At 32.2% G+C, this 22,634-nt stretch overlaps 1 protein-coding gene across 1 annotated transcript in view; it reads left to right on the top strand.

Annotated features, from left to right (window-relative positions):
* The first annotated feature begins 1,630 nt into the window (after positions 1-1,630).
* The window catches only part of LOC129962942 (uncharacterized), a 29,477-nt gene continuing 8,473 nt past the window's right edge, over positions 1,631-22,634 (top strand). The window contains exons 1-4 of the mRNA XM_056076945.1: positions 1,631-1,742; positions 7,762-7,853; positions 13,103-13,189; positions 17,005-17,088. Coding sequence (XP_055932920.1) covers positions 1,670-1,742; positions 7,762-7,853; positions 13,103-13,189; positions 17,005-17,088 — 336 coding nt within the window. The 5' untranslated portion in view covers positions 1,631-1,669. The remainder of the gene's footprint in view (positions 1,743-7,761; positions 7,854-13,102; positions 13,190-17,004; positions 17,089-22,634) is intronic.

The raw sequence follows: 22,634 nt of genomic DNA, 5'->3' as shown, positions 1-22,634 counted from the left end.
TTATACAAAGCATATGTCTGAAAATAGCAAGGCTTTAATACTAGACAGTTGGTGGAATCATAGAATTGAAATTATATCTAAATGATTTAACTGGAATTAAATATTACTAATATCCAAAGCGAACAAGCAGATCGCAGAAGACTGCTTGTAAATAATAAAGCATACAAGCATAGATATATTTATATGCGTAATAATAAGCAGAAATTTATGATTTTTACTACTAGCTTAAAGTAGTAAAATTATATGTATAATAAAAAAGAATATGTATGTGTGTTGACGCAGTACAAGACAAACCGTTAAACATAGAGATACCATATTTGTCATATATACGCTTTGGAATGTGAGAACTTATTATTTCCATGATATTCAACACTTTGTATTTAATTTTATCGTGTAACAACAATAACAAAAAGAGGAGTTGACGTTTCAAACTTCTTCGTCCACGATTTTACATTCATTGAAAACTTCGTAATAAAGATCACTTATTAAAACGCAGGCATCCAGCTTGCGTTTTAGGGTTATCGCTTTCTCATACTCGCATCATATACATATTAACAATTAATCAAATCTATGATGATTTAATAATATCATTAATAATTAAAATAATAATTAATTTTAATATGCCATTTTTTCTTCTATCTAGTTGGTTGAGGTTTTGGAATGATTGTGTTCACTGACATATGGGCAGATGAAAAATACAAAATTTTCTTAGAAAATTCTCGTCAAAAATTTGATACAAGAGGTGGATCCAAATGTTATGCTTGTACTTTTTCGGGCTTTTGAGGAGTTCGTAGATTTTAGAATATGTGTTTTGAATTCAGGGGAAACCTAAACACGGAAATTCACCAAAATTTCCAGAAAATATACTTTCTTTTGTTGAACTTTTTCTATAAGAAAAATTTGTTAGAAAAATATTTCAAGGGTGTACAGAGGAATTCTAGTCAAAATTATGATATAAAGCTTTTTCCCATTTCTATATTTTTTCTTAATGATACGAAATTCATTTTGCTTTCATGCATGAAAGATAAAGAAACAAGATGGTATTTCCATAGTTTAAATTAGGTTTTTCTAGAAATTAAAGGTTTATAAAGTAGAAATGGCTCATTTTGATGTTTTGCATATATATCGGTAAAGAATTTTAAAACAATTGGAGAGCTGCTAAAAACTCTTCGAATTGCACTTAAAAGTAAAGATCAACAATTAAAAGATTATAATATGGATACCACCCATTTTCAAGGTCTTGGTCAGTCTATTGTGAAGAAATTTAAATTGTTTCGAATGCTGTTCAGAATGCTTGAACGTTACGAAATGGGATGATCAATGTCTTCCATATCTTCAATGATTCCATGTCTTGCCCAATCTATTTAAAAAATTTAGAAATATTTCAAATGCTGAAATACTATTGAAAATCGAAGATTATTAATTAAAAGGTTATAGCATGGATATCGCCCATTGTCAATTGGGGTATATGTCTTGGTTAACCTATTGTGAAGAACTTTAAAATACTTTGCATACTCCGCCAAACGAATGAAATTCGTTTACATAGCTGCACATTGCATCAGTTTCAAAAGTTTATGATATGTCTGTCTGCTTTATAAAAGATAAAAGTTGGTTATAAAGTCTTTCTGATCGAGGTGAAAATTGTTTATAAAGGAATAAGCATTGTCAGATGCACTGGACAACTCCAAAGATGTTAGGTCCAATTCTTTTTATAACGATTTCGTTGTGTTTAGGGGTAAATGGTAAGTAATGTCTACAAGCTTATATTTTACTCTTCAAATAAATTTTTGATGCCAATGCTTATGCTCTTATTTGTCTTTAGGCAAATACAAATTCGTTTATCTCATTTATTTATAGAGGAATTCATAATTTTTCATTGTCTCCTTTGACTGAATTTTGACTATTTCATTATAGCTATTATATTATTTAGTATTCTCTAGATCAGTTAGAAAAGCCGTTAAACTTTTTTTTCCCAAAATTTAATCATAATTTATGCATTAAATTGTGTATATGCGCACATTATCAATACAACTTTGTAACTTTCTGTGTTTATGTGGTTTAACAAAGTTATCATAGAAACACTTTAATCATAGAAGCAAAGAAAGTTAAGATCTCTCATGAAAGAAATTAAAGGTCTCTCGCTGAATCCCCCAAATTTGAAATTTTATGTTTAAATTTACATTGATTTTCAATTGCCTTGTGTAAAGCCACAAAATGTTTCAAATTTCATATTCCTTTTCAAAAAAAAAAAAAAAACTTAATGAATCTTTCGGAAAACCATTGAGGAAATACGCACAGAACAGACAGATTCCCCCCTCGCATGCATCTACTTATTCTGCAACTATTCTTAGTGAATTTACGTCATTCAAAATGAAATAAGCATGCTGTATAATTTTGTTATCATTCTAAGAATTAAAGTAGTATTAATTAATCACTGAATTTTCCTTTCAGGAATGTGATTCTCTCTCATAGATAAATCTAAGCCACAATAAAGAATTTATGAATTGATAATTCTAGTTAATTGGCTGCGTTAACAATGAACAATCAATGAAATAATTTGATATCCAAATGATGAAATAGAAAAATTTCAGTACGGAATTAGTTTTGGATTATTGATTACAAATTGAAAAGTCAGAACCTGTGTGTGAAGAAGTTTCGACTTAATATGACTAGGCAATGCTATAATTTTTTTCTACTTTCTGCAGTAAAAGGATACATTAGATCATGAGCGAAAATTATTCTTTATGAATCCAAAATGCTGTTTTGTATCACAGTCAAAATAGATAACAAATATGATAGAAAGAATGAAGCGAAATTATTGTTGTTATATTCCATTGGATTTTATGCTAAATTCTGAGACAGACATGTCTATAGTGATGTAAAATACTTGGATATTTATTTATAGTGCACAGCAAAATATTTGGATAATTATTTTTCAGTGTAAACCTTAAATAGGTATTCACGCTACTGGTGCTGGTATTTAAACAAACATTTACTTGAACATTTATTTTTCAATTAATTCTATTCATATGAGATGTATATATTAGCGCGTATATGAGATGTATACATACGCGTAATAATTATATACATATTCTTTCGCTCTTCATTAAAGCGTAGAAACTTCTAAACATATCATTCATATGAGAGTATGTATGAAAAATATTTGTAAATTATGATGATGTTGTGTCCACGTTACCACGGAAAAGGGCGGAGGGGTGCAGTAGTTTCTGAGGGTAAAGATCCCTGAGCACCCGAAGGCAGAAGTCTGACTTCCAGCTCATATGAAGATGACAATCACCCACTCGATTGCACAACCCCTTTTTACAGAGAGACTCTTTCACACATCTCACAGATAGAACATGGGTGAAGAACAACCATGCTCGAACCAGGACTCGAAGCCGGGACACCCAGATCACGGGGAAGACGTGCTTGTTACCCATAGGCCAGAACGCCGGCAGGAAGCTCATTAAAAGCAGTGAAAACTTAGTTTAATTTCAACAGGTGTAACAGATATTTGGGCTTAAAATCCAGAAGGTCACTTCAGCTATGGAATGAGTGCCGCCACAATCTATTCTTTTCCTTCTGATCGACTTCAGATTCTCTTTTAAGTGCCAGTGCATGTGCTCTTTTATTAAATGTGAATGAAATCGAAATGGAATTTATAAACGAGAAACCAGAAATGATGCGATTATGGGAATTAGATTTGTCTAGAAGAGGGCGGTAGTTGTGAAAAAAGTCGGAAACGATATGATAAAAGAATATTAGGCTAGAGAGGAACGTAGAATAAATAAGCACCAATTCAACATTGATCTTAACAAGATTTAAGAAAGAGCGACCCTTTTGTAGTGATGTAGGAATTTTTCCTCCATTAAATAACATTTTTCTTTTGAGGAATGCTATTTTTCCTTTGTTGCCTATAAAAAAAAGTTAAATCTTCAAGTAAGTTAGAAAAATTAAATCACTTTCCTTTGTCATTGGGTTTGAAATCCCTGCCTCAGGCTGAATTGGACCAGTGCCAAATTCTTTCCTTCGGCCTTTTATGAAAGAGACGTTGAAAGCTATTCCACCAAAACTAGAGGTGTCGATATATTGTGAATAGGGCTGCTATCCTTTTAACGATATCTCAGTTATAATTGTCACTGATTAATTAACTAGAAAATCTCATGCACATTGTTAAAGTGAAAAAAAATGAAAAAAAATATTTGTGATTTAATTTAGATTTAAATATATAGCAGTATTAAAAGTGTTTTCTTTCAATATGATCTTCTCAATCCCTAATGATCACAAAAATTCAAATCAAAATTAATCCAAAATTGGTGTATAATAAATAGAGATCCATTAATAGTAAAAAATGCAATGCCAAATACAAATAAAAATAAAGTTGAAATGAAATTTGGTAATGATCTCCAGTTTGAAGTCAAAATAATATATATTAGCATAAATATAAAATAATAAAAATTCCAGATCTCCACTCATTAACCTTTGCTGCAATCAAGTACAAAAATTTTAATTAAATGATGAAGAATTATGAATTCTTAATTAAGTTAAGAAGTTTTCGTGCATATAACTAATTTTTATTTATGCTTAGTTTTATTCGCTTATTAATTTAATTAATTTAAATATAAAAAAAAACAGAAATTGGTATTTCGCATCTGATGATGGCGCTGACCCAAAGGTGGGGATATTTTTAGATTCTCCCAACGTTACAGATGACGCTGAGCGATTACATAATAGATTTTATATTAGACGTTAAATGATCAAAATGAATCAATCTACTCAAAACAAATGAAGATCCTTACTATTCCTTCCAAAATGCAAAGTATTTTTACAATACAAATTCAGGAAAATCTCCATCTGGAAGCTTTAAAAAAAAATCAAAAATTAGTTGGATTTCAAAAATTTCCAGAGTCTACAACACGGTTAGTATTTTAGAAAAAATGAATGATTTCCTCCATCTGGTTTTTATTATAATTTCAATGAAATGAGAGTATTGAATGAGTGACATCTATGCTGAATTAATGTTCGAAGATATAGAAAAAAGTGAAAAAAAAAATCGAAATAGGCAACATTTTTTTTAATAGAAACAGGAGTTTTTTTTTTTAACATTTTCCCTACGAATACTGAATTTCATGTTTAAAATCATACATTAGTTCTTGCACTTTTTTCAAAAATACAAGTCGAAACTGATTAAAGAATAATTAATGGAAATTCGGTAAAAATGTAATTTGGCACTGATTCATGTAATTTGTTTATTTTCTAAAATGTTGAATCTTAAAGAATGCAGAAATATTCAGTGGAATCTAAGAACAGACGCAAGTTGACATAAAAATATTTCGAGTATTCCTTTTTAGGAATAAGAATACAAGAATCTCTGAATGATTTGTAATTGAATTTTAAGATGCTTTTAGCTAGAAAGAGCAGATTTTTTTTTTCTCCTAAAGCCAAGATGATGGCATTTGCCTCTGGCATGAAAAATAGCTGCTGGTGGAATAACACTGGAAAAAACGAGTGGTCTTCTAGAATGGTGAAATCTTAACAAACGAAGCTTAGATGTTTGAGAGTGAGGAAAATATATGCGAGATCTGACGCCAGTGAGGGATTTGAGATTGAGGCATCTCACTCCATTCTCCAGAAGACCGGAAAAATAACAATGATAGCCCTTGATGTTTATTCAGGTTGAAAAATGCATGACTCGCGGAAAGAGATTTATAATGGCAAATAATACTTCTGAAAGATGGCGAAGCTTTAGCTTTGAAAATTTTATATAACCGTATTCAGATATTTAATGGAGTGGTCTCTCCGAGAAAAATATACTTAAAGGAACAGACATTTTTCATTTCCAATTATTTGTTTCAGTTTTAAAAGAGAAAAGTCATGTTGCATGCTTTCATCAGTTCTTTTAGATGGTTTAAATTTTTTCTTTTTCATAAATTATTCTATATTTTATATATCATAGAATATTATTAACAAGGTATCTGCATTTTTTTTGTTGAAAAAATGAAATGAAATACATTCGGTTTTATTGTATTTTATTTAATTAGAGTGATACTTGAGATTTCATTTCTGTAATTATCATTATCTACCAAACAATAAAAACTTTTCACATAAAAGCATTAATGCATAAAATGCATATTGTTACGACATTTCCCGGGGTTCGTTTGGATAGTGGAAGTTATATGGTGTGGAGAACACTCAATCAGTAGGCGGCAGTAGAAAATAAAACAACAACGTTTATTTACACGAAGACACACAGGACAGCACAAAGACGACAACTATATACAGCACAAAAGACGATTATCTGCAGCCGAGACGTACAGCATACAACAAGACTCTACTGCAGACAGTAGCGCACAGCTTAGTTCAGCACTAGCTTGACTCCGTCGCTGCTCCGCTTATCTCTGGAAGGCCAGTTCTTTAATGTCGATTCCGACTACTCTCTGGTTCACGACTCTCGGCAGCGGCAGGACTGCTTCCTTTTATAGGTCTCAGGAGGCGGGGCTAGAAGCCTCTCAACCAATCAGGAACGTTCGAGGCGTATCTCGGTTCCTACTGGACGGATCGGGAAAATTCTCGATGCTTCGGGTATAATCTATTTTGGGGCCAAAGTCACCAAATTCGTTACCAAGTCGCCAAATGGTCGCCAAGTTTGTCCCCAAGCTCAGGGACTTCCGACGTGGCACACGTACTCCGTCCAATGCAGATGAGTGTAAAACATTCTTTCTTATGATGGAACCAACTATGCTGGGAAGCCGCATCACAGATTCGTAACAATATAAATATGAAATGGAAGTGAATAGTACAGTCGCAGAAAAAAATAGGAGCCACTATGCTTTATTCTGGCCCATGCATCACACAATCATAAAGAAGGAGACATTCGAAAGGAATTAACTTACTCTTAAAACATCTTTAATCGAAAATTTCTTAAGAGACTACCTACATATTGAAATAAGCACAAATTTAAAATTTTCTAATTGTAACACCCATTTTTCTCCTGGAATTTCAAAAATTCTTCCCGAAAACAAAGTTTCATTAGTCTATGTCTATTCGTTTCAAATTATGAACTAACAACATTTTGACCTTCTAATGTTAAATATTAGATATTGTTACAAAATTTTTCTCTACCAATACCGCCAATAAATCGTAATAACGTAACGCATTTAATCGCTATAGTTCAGCAGCTTGCTTGCTGTCTAATCCTCCAGTTTCTTTACTTGTCGGCGACTCCGACCACTCTCACACACAACTTCTGACGATACACACAACTTCTTCAATAAAGCTTCAGAGTGCCCGTCTTTTATAGTTCCGGGAGGCGGGGCAAGAATCTTCTGACCAATCAGGGCGTATCTGAGTGTATCTTGGTTCCTACTGGATGGATCGTGAAACTTCTCGAACTTCCCAGTATGATCCATTTAGTCGCCAAACTCGCCAAATTCGTCGCCAAGTCGCAACATGGTCGCCAAGCTCTCAGGTCATTGACGCGGCAGCCGCTCAGCACAGATCTTACAACGGTTTTTCTCACGATGACACTATTCGTGCCGGGTAGCAAAATTACGTATTTCTAACAATATATTCGGGTAAAGATTTTATTTAAGGAGTATTCATTATTAATTATTACTTTATGGCTTAAAAATAAATCAAATGCTCACTTTCTGTAGTATAATTTAACATAAAGCAGATTTTTATCCTGTTTTGGTTTCAATGCATACAAAATGTTTCAATAATTTTTTCACGAAATGAAACTATCTTGAGTTTTATCGGCAGGTTTACTTATAGCATGTCCAGGAAAAGGCTGTGAAGACAAATGCTTGGCTGATTGTCACCATGCTGTATGTAATGTTACATATTTTGCTCAGGTGAGAACACTTGTTCTTATTTAGTTTTTAACGCAACATTCAATAGAATTACATCAATTATTAGTCAGTCTCATGAAACATTCCTTTTTTAAGTTTTTAATGCTTATTTCAAAGCCTAAATAAAGCGTGAAATATAATTTTCCTTCCAATTAACGAAAAAGTGGAACTTGCAACTTTAGATAGGTGTTTAGATAAATTATGTGTTTTTTATTTTTAAATTCGACTGTATTTTTATTCATTTTGCTTTCAATTCATAGTTTATTTTTTTACAACCTTCCTTATTTTATTTCATAATTTAGTTCACATATCCCTAATGTTCGGAACATGTTGTATCTTGACTACTCTGAAAATTATTTTATTGACTACAAAAGACCCAATGATTGTTATAAAGTTCTATAATTTGAATAATTTATGTGCATTTACAAAGTGTTTGAAATTATCCCATAAAAAATCCCAATAATTAGATCAAGTGAATAAAAATTTACATCAGTTGCATTAATACAGTGTCTGCTACGAAATTAAGTTGTAAATAATATAATAAAATTGCAAAAATTATTTTTGTGCTAGAATTGCATTTAATATTAGTCAATACCATAAAACAATAAGTTTTTATGCTTATTTCTAAGCAAGAAGGAATATATTTTCTCCAATTTAGCGAAACTATTAAAATTTTCCTTTTAAAAATCAGTACCCTATAGTCTTATCAGTTTGTAAAAGAAGTAACATTGCACTTTGATTGAGCTACACACAAAAGTAATAAAAATTCTCAATGAAATTTTTTACGATTTGCAATATTCATAACGCAAGTAGCACATTCTGTTGTACAATATATACATTATTGTTCAATATTACATTATATTATTTAATATAATACAATATTATACAATATTGCGATTATTGTTTAATATCATACAATACTGTGCAATATGTGTGTGATACTAGGAAACAACGGTATTGCATCTTATTATCTTCCGAGTGGTAAGAGGGGCATTTGTTTCCTCAATACTACCACAATACTATATAGCATTTAGGAAAATATTGAAAAATATTGTGAATACAGAGAAATATCGAGTGCACAATCAACAGTATTATACTGTTACGGAATTTCCCGGGTTCGTTTGGATAGTGGAAGTTATATGGTGTGGAGAACGCTCAAGCAGCAGGCGGCAGTAGAAAAAGAAACAACGAAATTTATTTACACGAAGACACACAGGACAGCACAAAAACGACAACTATATACAGCATAGAAGACGATTATCTTCAGCCGAGACGTACAGCATACAACAAGACTCTACTGCAGACAGTAGCGCACAGCTTAGTTCAGCACTAGCTTGACTCCGTCGCTGCTCCGCTTATCTCTGGAAGGCCAGTTCTTTAACGTCGATTCCGACTACTCTCCACCGTCGATACCGACCACTCTTCACCGTCAATCCCGACTGCTCTTCTCTGTCGCTTCCGACAACTCTTCTCTGTCGCTTCCGACTACAACCACTCTGGCAGCTGCGGCTGCCTCCTTTTATAGGTCTCAGGAGTCGGGGCTAGAAGCCTCTCAACCAATCAGGAACGTTCTAGGCGTATCTCGCTTCCTACTGGACAGATCGGGAAAATTCTCGATGCTTCGGGTATAATCTATTTTGGCGCCAAAGTCGCCAAATTCGTCACCAAATCGCCAAATGGTCGCCAAGTTTTGGGTTCTCCTATGAAACCAACTATGCTGGGAAGTTGCATCACAGATTCGTAACAATACTATTTGTAACTATATTCAAAGGCACCGATATTTTTAAAAGCGTTATTACAAGGCTTGCTCAAGAATAACTGAATAATTCATTTAATTTAAGATTTTATTTTAAACAATTCACGGGAACAATTTTTCATTAAAAATAGTTTATAGTATAATATTGTAAAAATAATACTGAAAATTCTAAATCGAATAGCAATGTAGAATATTGCAAAATGTATATTTTAAATTCTATATATTGATAAATTCCGTCCGTTGACGGAATTAAAATTTTTGTGTTTGACAATGTTAATCAAAGTTGTGATGAAACAATTGCAAATTCTGTATTTACCTGAAGTTGTATAACAACTCCGATATGTTTGTAAATACCTTAATTTTGATTTTTTTTTTATAAAATGCCAAGTTTGTTCCTTATTTATTTATGGTAAACTAAATTTATGCTTCAAAATAAAAGAAATTAAAAGAAAAGTAATTAAAAAGCTAACAGATGAAAAAAAAATTATGTAGGAAAGATATCCCAACTTTTAATGTAGATGAAAGTGCCATAATTATTATGTTTATCAAAAGTTTAGATGACCAACTCGTGTTTCATAAAGAATTTTATTTCACCTTTTAATACGGCATATACATTTAAAAACTATTATTTTTAAACTAACTTTTAAAATTTAGTGTTATCAAAAAAGGGAGTAAAACCGTTCACTTTTGACTTTAAAATAAATTTTTATCTCGAATTAAAAAAGTTAATTAATTAAAAAGACAACTCAAATTAAATATAGAAGCACACAAGTCAAGCCTGCAACTACAATAATCGAATGGTGGGGTGAAAGGTCTTACTGATCCGATGTATAAGACATCGATCACTTTACCTAGTCTTATAGTTCTAGAGTCAACCTTAAAGGTAAATGAAAAGCAAATATGTGAAGTGCAAACTCAGAAGTGATAAAAATGGTTAATTATGGTAAATACACTGGTGGACAAAATTAATAGATGGAAGACATTTCCCCAAATATCTCAAAAAATACTGAATATAAATAAATGAAATTTGGTATGGATATAGCTTATACCATGATAATAAAGTATGCAAAACAAAAATGAAAGTGCCATTCACTGGAAAGACCTATTGTTAATAAATCCAATGTAGTCTGAACTTAAGGATAAAATATGACAATAAAAGTGAGGCTTGTACAGTGTGTGTTGCCTCTAGTATGGTGTATGGTCACCCCTGACAGACAGACAGCATGCATAACGAGTATGCATGCTGTTAATAAGGGAGTTAAGGAGGGGTTGTGGAAGACCCTCCCATTCTTCCACCAGATCAATTTTTAACTCTAGAATGGTTCTGGGGGAAGGTTGGCGCATCGCAATAGCTCTCCCAAGAGCATCCCAAGCATGTTCAATAGGATTCAGGTCAGGGGATTTGGCTGGCCAATCCATTCGTTGAATGTCCTCGCTTTCCAGATACTCATCAACCATGAGAGCCCTATGTGCATGCCCGCATTGTCGTCCATAAAAATGAACTCAGGGCCAACAGCGCCCCTGAAAAGAAGCACATAGGGCTCTAGAGCCTCCTGCCTGTACCTCTGGGCATTCACGGAACCATTGTCAAACACATGGAGCGGTGTGCGGGTATCTTGCATGATCCCTGCACAAACCATGAGTCCTCCACCAGCATAATGGTCCCTTTCGATAGTGTTGCTGGGATGGTATCGGGTTCCAGGTTCCCTCCATATCAATAACTGCCCAGAATCAGGTTGTAGACTGAATCTGGACTCATCGGTGAAGAGAACATTAGCCCATTGAAGCTGTGTCCAATTCTGATGTTGTCTGCACCATTCTGCACGCGCTCTTTTGTGGGAAGGAGTGAGTGGGATGCAAATAGCGGGCTGCCTGGCTTACAGCCCTCTTTCGTGGAGTCTTCTGGAAACTGTCTTACTCGAAATTGATGTTCCTGTAGCAGCCGAGAGGTCCCTAGACAATTGAGTGGCTGTAGCGTCCTCTGGCGCTTAGCTGAAACGAACAAATACCGGTCGTCATTGGCCGTTGTAGCCCTCGGGCGACCTTGTCCTGGTCGTCTGCATACTGTCCCACTAGTTTTAAATTGACTCCACAAATTGGAAATGACGCTTGGTGTTATATCCAATTCCCTAGCAACCTGAGCTTGGGACTGGCCTGCCTCAAGTATGCCCACAATTCACCACCTCATACCGTCGTCTAAACGAGGATGTTCACTCATTTCACCTAAAAACCAGCAAGAAACAACACGATTATTCAAAAAATGCACTAAAATCTGCAACTGTGTTGAAGAGTGGAATGAGATGAACAGCTCGATGCGGATTTTTATACCTCCTGCTGGCTTAGCAACGCCCACAAGAATACGTAAACTTATCTCAGGGCCAATAGCGCTACAGTGACTATATATGGCAATCAACTGTCCAGGTTTTGTGCGGTATTTTTAGAGAAATGTGCGAAAATGCTTTCCATCTCTTAATTTTGTCCACCAGTGTATTTATAGCATTGGGAATTAATATACACAATATTGGACAACTACGTCATACAATATTCGAACCAAGTATTGAATAAGGAAAAAAAGTTTTACACTGTTTCATAATCGTAGAATAATATTACAAAATATTGTTTTTGTAAATTTGATAATAGAATGTGCTACTTTGGGCGGAATTCTATTTCAATTCTTCATCTATATGTTTTTATTCTTATGATTATTTTTTAATCTTGGGATAATGTATTAATATTTCTATTTGCCGAACTTGTATGTATTTGTATTTATTCAATATATTAAATTTTTAACATTTCAGTAGGCCTTAAACCGAATTTTAGAACTTTATTGTATCCACGTTCTTGTAAGAAAATAATTGGAAAGAAAATAATAAGTGCTTTGTAATACGGAAGAATAATCAACGTTAGAAAAAACTTTCTAACAGTGAATAATTAAAAAACTCATGGCTGAAATTTTCAGTTGTCGATACACCTTTAAATATTAGATGTAATGCATATTTCTGAATCGATTCATTTTGTGAACATATTTTATTAATTAAAATACTTTCAATCTAATTATTTTTAAATGTTACATTTTAAAAGACATCTAAGATAATCATGACGTTTTTTGAAAAATAAGAAAAATGGTAAAAAAGGAACACAAGACATAGACATAAGACATTAGACATAAAGATATTATTTCCAAGCATCATAATTGCAATATTTTATATTTTTAGTAAGATATTTTTTTAAGTACATATAACCAGCTCTGAAAATCTATCATAAATTTGTCGAAATTCTGAAATATTTAAAAAATATATCGTGGCATCGCATTACAAATATTTTAAAAATAAACTTTTAATTTTGTCCATTTCTACATTGTTTTCATGATGTTTCGTCATATATCGTGCGTCATATTCGTGCGGAATATAAATGAAATTACAACAGAATTTTTTTTGTCTCTTTTATATACTATAAAAAATGTTCAATTACGAAAGAATTTTATTATCCTTTTCAGTTAAGCCCGTGTTCATACGCTTGTACTGTCAATGACCAATACAGATATCACACAGAACCAAATTTTCAATCATGTGGAACAGATAAAGTAAGTCCAATTTTGTTTTTGTTTGATACAATTACAAGTCATTTAAAAAAAAATCTGAACTATAAAAGATTTCAAAAGAAATGAAAGTCTTTAAAACAAAGATGGAAAATATTAAATTTTGACGATTTTTATAATTTTATAAGAACTAATTGTTGTTGATATGGATCATTTTTTCTGTAAACACTCTCATTTACAGTATCACTTTCCTTGATGCACGATATCATGATCTATTTTAATATGACATGTTTTTTGTGCTAATACCTGCTTATTTTGAATGTAAGCATGTTCCTTTTGGATTATTTATTCATATCTGCGCTTTCGTAAGTAATATCTCTTATCTTTCGATCTGCGGGTACTAATGAATGAACATTATTTCTCTAGACTCAGTATAGATGTAGAAAATAGTTGGTTGGTTTGATTTTACGGCGCAAGGACGAGATTTGATCATTCTGCGCCAAACATTTGTTAAGCGTGGTTTTCGTGTTGAAATTTAAGGCATTCTAAGAAAAAGATACAATTAAATCTTATGTAAAATTTGAATATCTTTTAAAAAGGTAAAAATAGGTGAATCAGAATTATCACCTAAAATGGACATTTAAGTTAAAAACAGTCTCTCCAAAATGAACTTGTCGTTATGTACTAAAATATTAGTATTCACATAGAATATGCTTAACCGTTAAAACGCAGTTGCATTTATTACAAAGTGGTGCATGATCAGAGTGCAAAAGATGTTGTTGGGTCAAATAGGTGTGGTCTATTCGAAGCCTTGTGATAATGACATCTTTCTTTCTGGGCAGAAATTTACTTTTGAAACCTTTGACAGACGGCTGTATTTGAAATAGTTTATTCGTAGATAGCTTTTCCCACGCAGATTGCCAAAATTTATTTTGAATTATTTTTATTGCTTGTAATGCATTGGGTAATGGAACAAAATTTTCTTTCAGCATGGTTGAGCTTTTTGCTAAATGTGAACTTTTTCATTTCCTCGAATTTCGACATGCCCAGAATTTAATTGCAAAATTGTTTATGAGAGAATTATATATGTGCTAGCTATTTAGAACTACGGAATGACTTTCTGATGACACATTCTTAAGAGCTGCAATACGACTTTTAGAATCAGTGTGCCGGCGTCCTGGCATAGGGGTAACGTGTCTTCCCCGTGATCTGGGCGTCCCGGGCGCGAGTCCCGGTTTGGGCATGGTTGTTTTTCCGTTGTTCTATCTGTGTGAATGTGTCCTCCTGTAAAAAAGGGTTGTGCAAGCGAATGAGTGATGTGTGAGTAGCTAAGTCGTACTCTTGGCCCTAGTTGGCGCTATTGAAAACAAGAGACGCTCCCCCACAGGCTTAAATCATTGTCTTCATAACAGCGGGCTTGTCCATGGCAAGTTCCATAAGAAACAACAACAACAGAATCAGTGTATATAATAAATTTAGAGGGGGATGACTTTGAAAGTTTTAGAAGGATTAGATATATTGCATATATTTCGGATTAAAGACAGAGCAGGAAGGGTGAAGTCTTTCGGATATTTTTACATTTCGGAAAACTGCTGCTGAACCGACAAGATTACCACATTTCGATGCATTTGTATAAACCGGTTAAAAAGAATGATACTGTTGTCTGTAAGAAAGAAGAAATGTATCTAGATATTTTAATGATCTGGATTTCCTTTCCAATCTTCCACTTGGTACAGGAAGCATGATGACTATCGTTGCATTTAACACATTTTTCGGGCTTTGTGCAATGAGTGTCATCATGGTCAATTTCAGAACATAGTGGACATCGAGAGGAAGAAGGGCGGCAACTAGTTTTCGTATGTCCAAACCTCTGACATTTAAAACAATGCACCAGGTATGGCACAAAATGACGAACATCGCAACTTATAAATCCAGCTGTTATCTTTCTGTGAAGCACATGAGTAACAAATGTTAAAATAACATGCTTGGTTGGAATTATTTTACCATCTTATTTTAATGTTATACGGCATGCACTTGTTAACCTAAATAACTGCAGTTCAGAAACAAATTCTTCTTGATTCACCATAATAAGATCCATGCTAGGAATGACACATCTGGTATAATTCAGAGTTTTATGACCAGATACTTCTATTGGGGCATCACCGTAATTCTTTATCGCTAGAGGTTGCTCTGACTGTTTCGTCGTCGCAGACTCTATTAAAAAATCTCCAGATCTAATCTATTTACAGATGTGACATTCCCAGCAATACTTTGAATTTACTTTTGTATAAAAAAAAACACGCCATGTTTTTAAATTTATCGTCTTTACCACGTATAACTAAGAATTTTGGAAGAAATTTCGTAAGCTCAGTTCGTGCAATGTTAATTGACTTATCGGAATCGGTTTAGGCCCGACGGCACCACCCATCACGGAGCCCAACAAGGGTTGGCAGCCACTGGCTCTAGACATTTCCAACCTCGGCTGTTACTATAGTGCTAGTTGGAACCTATAAGCTGAGAGTCACACCCGGGGACAGTGACCACCCTTAACGCCAAACTCAAGAAGTGGCCCCTTCGCTTCATCCCCTTGAGCAGTCCAGTTGAAAATGGATGCCAGTAGGAAATATAGCGTAACTCCATTTACCGTGACGAATTTTTCCATTTCAAGTAGAAAAATCGACTTTTGTAGCAGAAAATTAAATAAATTTTTGAATTCATAAATTAAATTCCTTAAAATTGTAAAGACCTAAAATTTTTGCATATATATTCTTTGTCAACGCCATAAAATCTCTAAGAAACGCCGAATGCATATTGAGGAACAGCAAATTGTTGTTTTTCCATGTAATAGCTTACAGATAAATTGCTACATTTTGTATTCAATTATTTTGTAATATCATGCGAAGTTTTGCAAATTTTTGCAAATAAACAGACGCATCCATTTAGGGAAAAATAATCAATTTCACTTACCTCAGTTAATTTTACAACCAGCGCAAATAACAAGTCTATTTATAGGTTTATTCAAAAGTAGATTTATTGAATTTCAGTTTATAGCCGTTTATGAAAAGAATAATTTTATATAATATTTATATATACTTACAGATATGTCATCTTAAATCATTTTACAACTAACATATTTTTTTTATTGCATTCCATCAAATTTTTACACGCGTTGTCATCCTATAAATTTCGAATATAATAATATAACAATATTTTTTGTTTATGCATGTGAGTTAATCACATTAAATTCGGGAAAACATCTGACCAGTTTGATGTTTAAAACTCTCATCAATTAACATTAATCTTATTTTTGCATTAAAATTGCTATAAAGCACGTTTATTTATAATTTAAAATATAATCCTAAAAGTTTGATTAAAAAATTAATGGCCAATGTTTTTATTTTAATTTCTAATTTCAAGCATTCCATAATGAACGCTTGAAAGAAAAGCCCATGAGAAATAATTATAACGGAAAAAAAGTTTAGTTTAAATATTCTTTGCTATTTGCAAACGATACTTGTGAAATTTAAACTACAGCTAATTTGGTAAAAATACTTTTTTATTTTTATGTACTGGTTTATCAATTAAATCCATCAATGTTTATACGAAAAAAATTTGGTAAAGTATGGAAATGATTAAATCTTTAAATTTAAATTAAAAGCTTTTTATATTATTATGCAATAAAATTTAGTAATAAAATTGCTTAATTTAATTTTATAATTCTTTTACCAAATAAAAAGCGTCTGCTCCATTTCTGGATATTGGAGTTCTAGATGGCAATTAATACTTGCAAATCAATGTAATGCCATTAAAAAAGTTAACAAATGTTAAATTTGAAATAAGAAAAGATTGTGTAATTCCAGGTGTGTTACCAAGGACAGTGCGTATTAACTGATAGTACATACGAATGCCAGAATATATATGGAAAGGACTACATATCAGTGGAGGTAATACATTTAAATTCTTACTAAATTTTATACCATCAGAAATTAACATAAATCATTATTTTTATTCTCGGAATCAGGAAGTTATTTATCGTTTTCTAGATTTTTAGGAAACAAAATTAGCTCCACAGATTTCGATTCGACAGATTTAATGTCACATTTAATAATATTTCAAATAGGTATAGTTAAGGATTTTATAGAAAAAAATAATTGCAATTTAAATGCTTTGTCATAATGTATGTCAATGAAGTAATAATTTAACTTTTTTTCGATTGGTATGTATCGATGAAAATGGTACATGAAACAATTTTCGAAACAATGAGAAGCATTATAATGTTTGAAGATGTTTTTTATTATTAAAGTTTTTATTGATGTATTATAGATCATATTTCAAAAATACGTTTATGTCGAAAATAAATGGATAAATTGAGCGTCATTCACATTTTTCATGCATTACATCTTACTTTTCCCATATTTTTATTTTTCCGTACTAATATAAAATTGATGTCACAGTAATACTGATATTGGATCAAAAATAGAAATAGGTTTCTGTATGTCAGAAACGTAAAACAGCTCTCATAGAATGGGATATACTTGTTAATCTAGTGCTTATCTTTCTAAATATTAAATATATTCTTTCCTTAACTAAACGAAAGCTAAAATTTTCTCCAATAATTTTCTGCATTTATATTGACAATGATATTGGTTTTCTAGCCATTGAACTAATTTTAACAAATACTTCTTTTGATATTTTTAGGTATTTGAATCTAGCATTTCATGAACCTACAATTTTTACATTGCTTTTTCTTTCTACTTGAACTATAAATGATATGAAGAACAGCAATTCTTAAATTTTATTTGTATAATAACATAAACAAAGTTTTACGTACGGAAGGAAAAAGAAATCATGTAGTTCGTTATATTAAAGAACAAATTTAAATAATGCGTTTAATTATTTAAAAAACAAATAATGTTAATATAATTTTTTAAAATCTTATTTCGAAACAAAGCGTGGACTAATTTGGAATGTCACGTTTCAAATTCAAAATTCATGCAAATAAATTCAAAAGTTCGTCAGATGATATGATCGACAGCTGAACTGACAGTTTTCTTCTTTTCTTGAGTTTCGTAACACATCAGTGAGAGAACATTTGTAAACAATGGATTTAATGAGCGCTACATTCATTTATGCAATGATCTTTCAGTTTGGCATCTCCTGCAACCAATAAGTTACCACCAGGATACGTAGTTCAAGTCCAAACAAATACCACCTTTAATATCAATAATAAAATAAACTGTTTTGTGCTTGCTTTGTTCAAACTGAACAAATATGAAAGATACGAATTCATCATTCTGTGATCCTTGAGAAAGGATATATTCAGTGTTTTGAATGATGAATATCATTGATATCACCCTAAATATCATAGGAAGAATATTTACATAAAAAATGTGGGATAAAATAATTTTCTTATTCGATCCTGGCATCCCCTGCAACCAGTAAGTTACCACCAGGATACCGTGGTCTAAGCCCAAACGAATACCACCTTTAATATCAATAATAAAATAAACTGTTTTGTGCTTGCTTTGCTCAAACTGAACAAATATGAAAGATATGAATTCATCATTCTGTGATTCTTGAGAAAGGATATATTCAGTTTTTTGAATGATGAATATCATTGATATTACCCTAAATATCATAGGAAGAATATTTACATAAAAAATGTGGGATAAAATAATTTTCTTATTCGATCCTGGCATCCCCTGCAACCAGTAAGTTACCACCAGGATACCGTGGTCTAAGCCCAAACGAATACCACCTTTAAAATCAATAATAAAATAAACTGTTTTGTGCTTGCTTTGCTCAAACTGAACAAATATGAAAGATATGAATTCATCATTCTGTGATTCTTGAGAAAGGATATATTCAGTTTTTTGAATGATGAATATCATTGATATTACCCTAAATATCATAGGAAGAATATTTACATAAAAAATGTGGGATAAAATAATTTTCTTATTCGATCCTGGCATCCCCTGCAACCAGTAAGTTACCACCAGGATACCGTGGTCTAAGCCCAAACGAATACCACCTTTAATATCAATAATAAAATAAACTGTTTTGTGCTTGCTTTGCTCAAACTGAACAAATATGAAAGATATGAATTCATCATTCTGTGATCCTTGAGAAAGGATATATTCAGTTTTTTGAATGATGAATATCATTGATATTACCCTAAATATCATAGGAAGAATATTTACACAAAAATGTGGGATAAAATAATTTTCTTATTCGATCCTGGCATCCCCTGCAACCAGTAAGTTACCACCAGGATACCGTGGTCTAAGCCCAAACGAATACCACCTTTAATATCAATAATAAAATAAACTGTTTTGTGCTTGCTTTGCTCAAACTGAACAAATATGAAAGATATGAATTCATCATTCTGTGATTCTTGAGAAAGGATATATTCAGTTTTTTGAATGATGAATATCATTGATATTACCCTAAATATCATAGGAAGAATATTTACACAAAAATGTGGGATAAAATAATTTTCTTATTCGATCCTGGCATCCCCTGCAACCAGTAAGTTACCACCAGGATACCGTGGTCTAAGCCCAAACGAATACCACCTTTAATATCAATAATAAAATAAACTGTTTTGTGCTTGCTTTGCTCAAACTGAACAAATATGAAAGATATGAATTCATCATTCTGTGATTCTTGAGAAAGGATATATTCAGTTTTTTGAATGATGAATATCATTGATATTACCCTAAATATCATAGGAAGAATATTTACATAAAAAATGAGGGATAAAATAATTTTCTTATTCGATCCTGGCATCCCCTGCAACCAGTAAGTTACCACCAGGATACCGTGGTCTAAGCCCAAACGAATACCACCTTTAATATCAATAATAAAATAAACTGTTTTGTGCTTGCTTTGCTCAAACTGAACAAATATGAAAGATATGAATTCATCATTCTGTGATTCTTGAGAAAGGATATATTCAGTTTTTTGAATGATGAATATCATTGATATTACCCTAAATATCATAGGAAGAATATTTACATAAAAAATGTGGGATAAAATAATTTTCTTATTCGATCCTGGCATCCCCTGCAACCAGTAAGTTACCACCAGGATACCGTGGTCTAAGCCCAAACGAATACCACCTTTAAAATCAATAATAAAATAAACTGTTTTGTGCTTGCTTTGCTCAAACTGAACAAATATGAAAGATATGAATTCATCATTCTGTGATTCTTGAGAAAGGATATATTCAGTTTTTTGAATGATGAATATCATTGATATTACCCTAAATATCATAGGAAGAATATTTACATAAAAAATGTGGGATAAAATAATTTTCTTATTCGATCCTGGCATCCCCTGCAACCAGTAAGTTACCACCAGGATACCGTGGTCTAAGCCCAAACGAATACCACCTTTAATATCAATAATAAAATAAACTGTTTTGTGCTTGCTTTGCTCAAACTGAACAAATATGAAAGATATGAATTCATCATTCTGTGATTCTTGAGAAAGGATATATTCAGTTTTTTGAATGATGAATATCATTGATATTACCCTAAATATCATAGGAAGAATATTTACATAAAAAATGTGGGATAAAATAATTTTCTTATTCGATCCTGGCATCCCCTGCAACCAGTAAGTTACCACCAGGATACCGTGGTCTAAGCCCAAACGAATACCACCTTTAATATCAATAATAAAATAAACTGTTTTGTGCTTGCTTTGCTCAAACTGAACAAATATGAAAGATATGAATTCATCATTCTGTGATTCTTGAGAAAGGATATATTCAGTTTTTTGAATGATGAATATCATTGATATTACCCTAAATATCATAGGAAGAATATTTACATAAAAAATGTGGGATAAAATAATTTTCTTATTCGATCCTGGCATCCCCTTCAACCAGTAAGTTACCACCAGGATACCGTGGTCTAAGCCCAAACGAATACCACCTTTAATATCAATAATAAAATAAACTGTTTTGTGCTTGCTTTGCTCAAACTGAACAAATATGAAAGATATGAATTCATCATTCTGTGATCCTTGAGAAAGGATATATTCAGTTTCTTGAATGATGAATATCATTGATATTACCCTAAATATCATAGGAAGAATATTTACACAAAAATGTGGGATAAAATAATTTTCTTATTCGATCCTGGCATCCCCTGCAACCAGTAAGTTACCACCAGGATACCGTGGTCTAAGCCCAAACGAATACCACCTTTAATATCAATAATAAAATAAACTGTTTTGTGCTTGCTTTGCTCAAACTGAACAAATATGAAAGATATGAATTCATCATTCTGTGATTCTTGAGAAAGGATATATTCAGTTTTTTGAATGATGAATATCATTGATATTACCCTAAATATCATAGGGAGAATATTTACATAAAAAATGTGGGATAAAATAATTTTCTTATTCGATCCTGGCATCCCCTGCAACCAGTAAGTTACCACCAGGATACCGTGGTCTAAGCCCAAACGAATACCACCTTTAATATCAATAATAAAATAAACTGTTTTGTGCTTGCTTTGCTCAAACTGAAAAAATATGAAAGATATGAATTCATCATTCTGTGATCCTTGAGAAAGGATATATTCAGTTTTTTGAATGATGAATATCATTGATATTACCCTAAATATCATAGGAAGAATATTTACACAAAAATGTGGGATAAAATAATTTTCTTATTCGATCCTGGCATCCCCTGCAACCAGTAAGTTACCACCAGGATACCGTGGTCTAAGCCCAAACGAATACCACCTTTAATATCAATAATAAAATAAACTGTTTTGTGCTTGCTTTGCTCAAACTGAACAAATATGAAAGATATGAATTCATCATTCTGTGATTCTTGAGAAAGAATATATTCAGTTTTTTGAATGATGAATATCATTGATATTACCCTAAATATCATAGGAAGAATATTTACACAAAAATGTGGGATAAAATAATTTTCTTATTCGATCCTGGCATCCCCTGCAACCAGTAAGTTACCACCAGGATACCGTGGTCTAAGCCCAAACGAATACCACCTTTAATATCAATAATAAAATAAACTGTTTTGTGCTTGCTTTGCTCAAACTGAAAAAATATGAAAGATATGAATTCATCATTCTGTGATCCTTGAGAAAGGATATATTCAGTTTTTTGAATGATGAATATCATTGATATTACCCTAAATATCATAGGAAGAATATTTACACAAAAATGTGGGATAAAATAATTTTCTTATTCGATCCTGGCATCCCCTGCAACCAGTAAGTTACCACCAGGATACCGTGGTCTAAGCCCAAACGAATACCACCTTTAATATCAATAATAAAATAAACTGTTTTGTGCTTGCTTTGCTCAAACTGAACAAATATGAAAGATATGAATTCATCATTCTGTGATTCTTGAGAAAGAATATATTCAGTTTTTTGAATGATGAATATCATTGATATTACCCTAAATATCATAGGAAGAATATTTACACAAAAATGTGGGATAAAAT

The sequence above is a fragment of the Argiope bruennichi genome, chromosome 3 (assembly GCF_947563725.1).
Source record: "Argiope bruennichi chromosome 3, qqArgBrue1.1, whole genome shotgun sequence".
NCBI lineage: Eukaryota > Metazoa > Arthropoda > Arachnida > Araneae > Araneidae > Argiope > Argiope bruennichi.
Note: the sequence above shows the minus strand (reverse complement) of the source record. Positions and strands in the feature narration are given on the sequence as shown.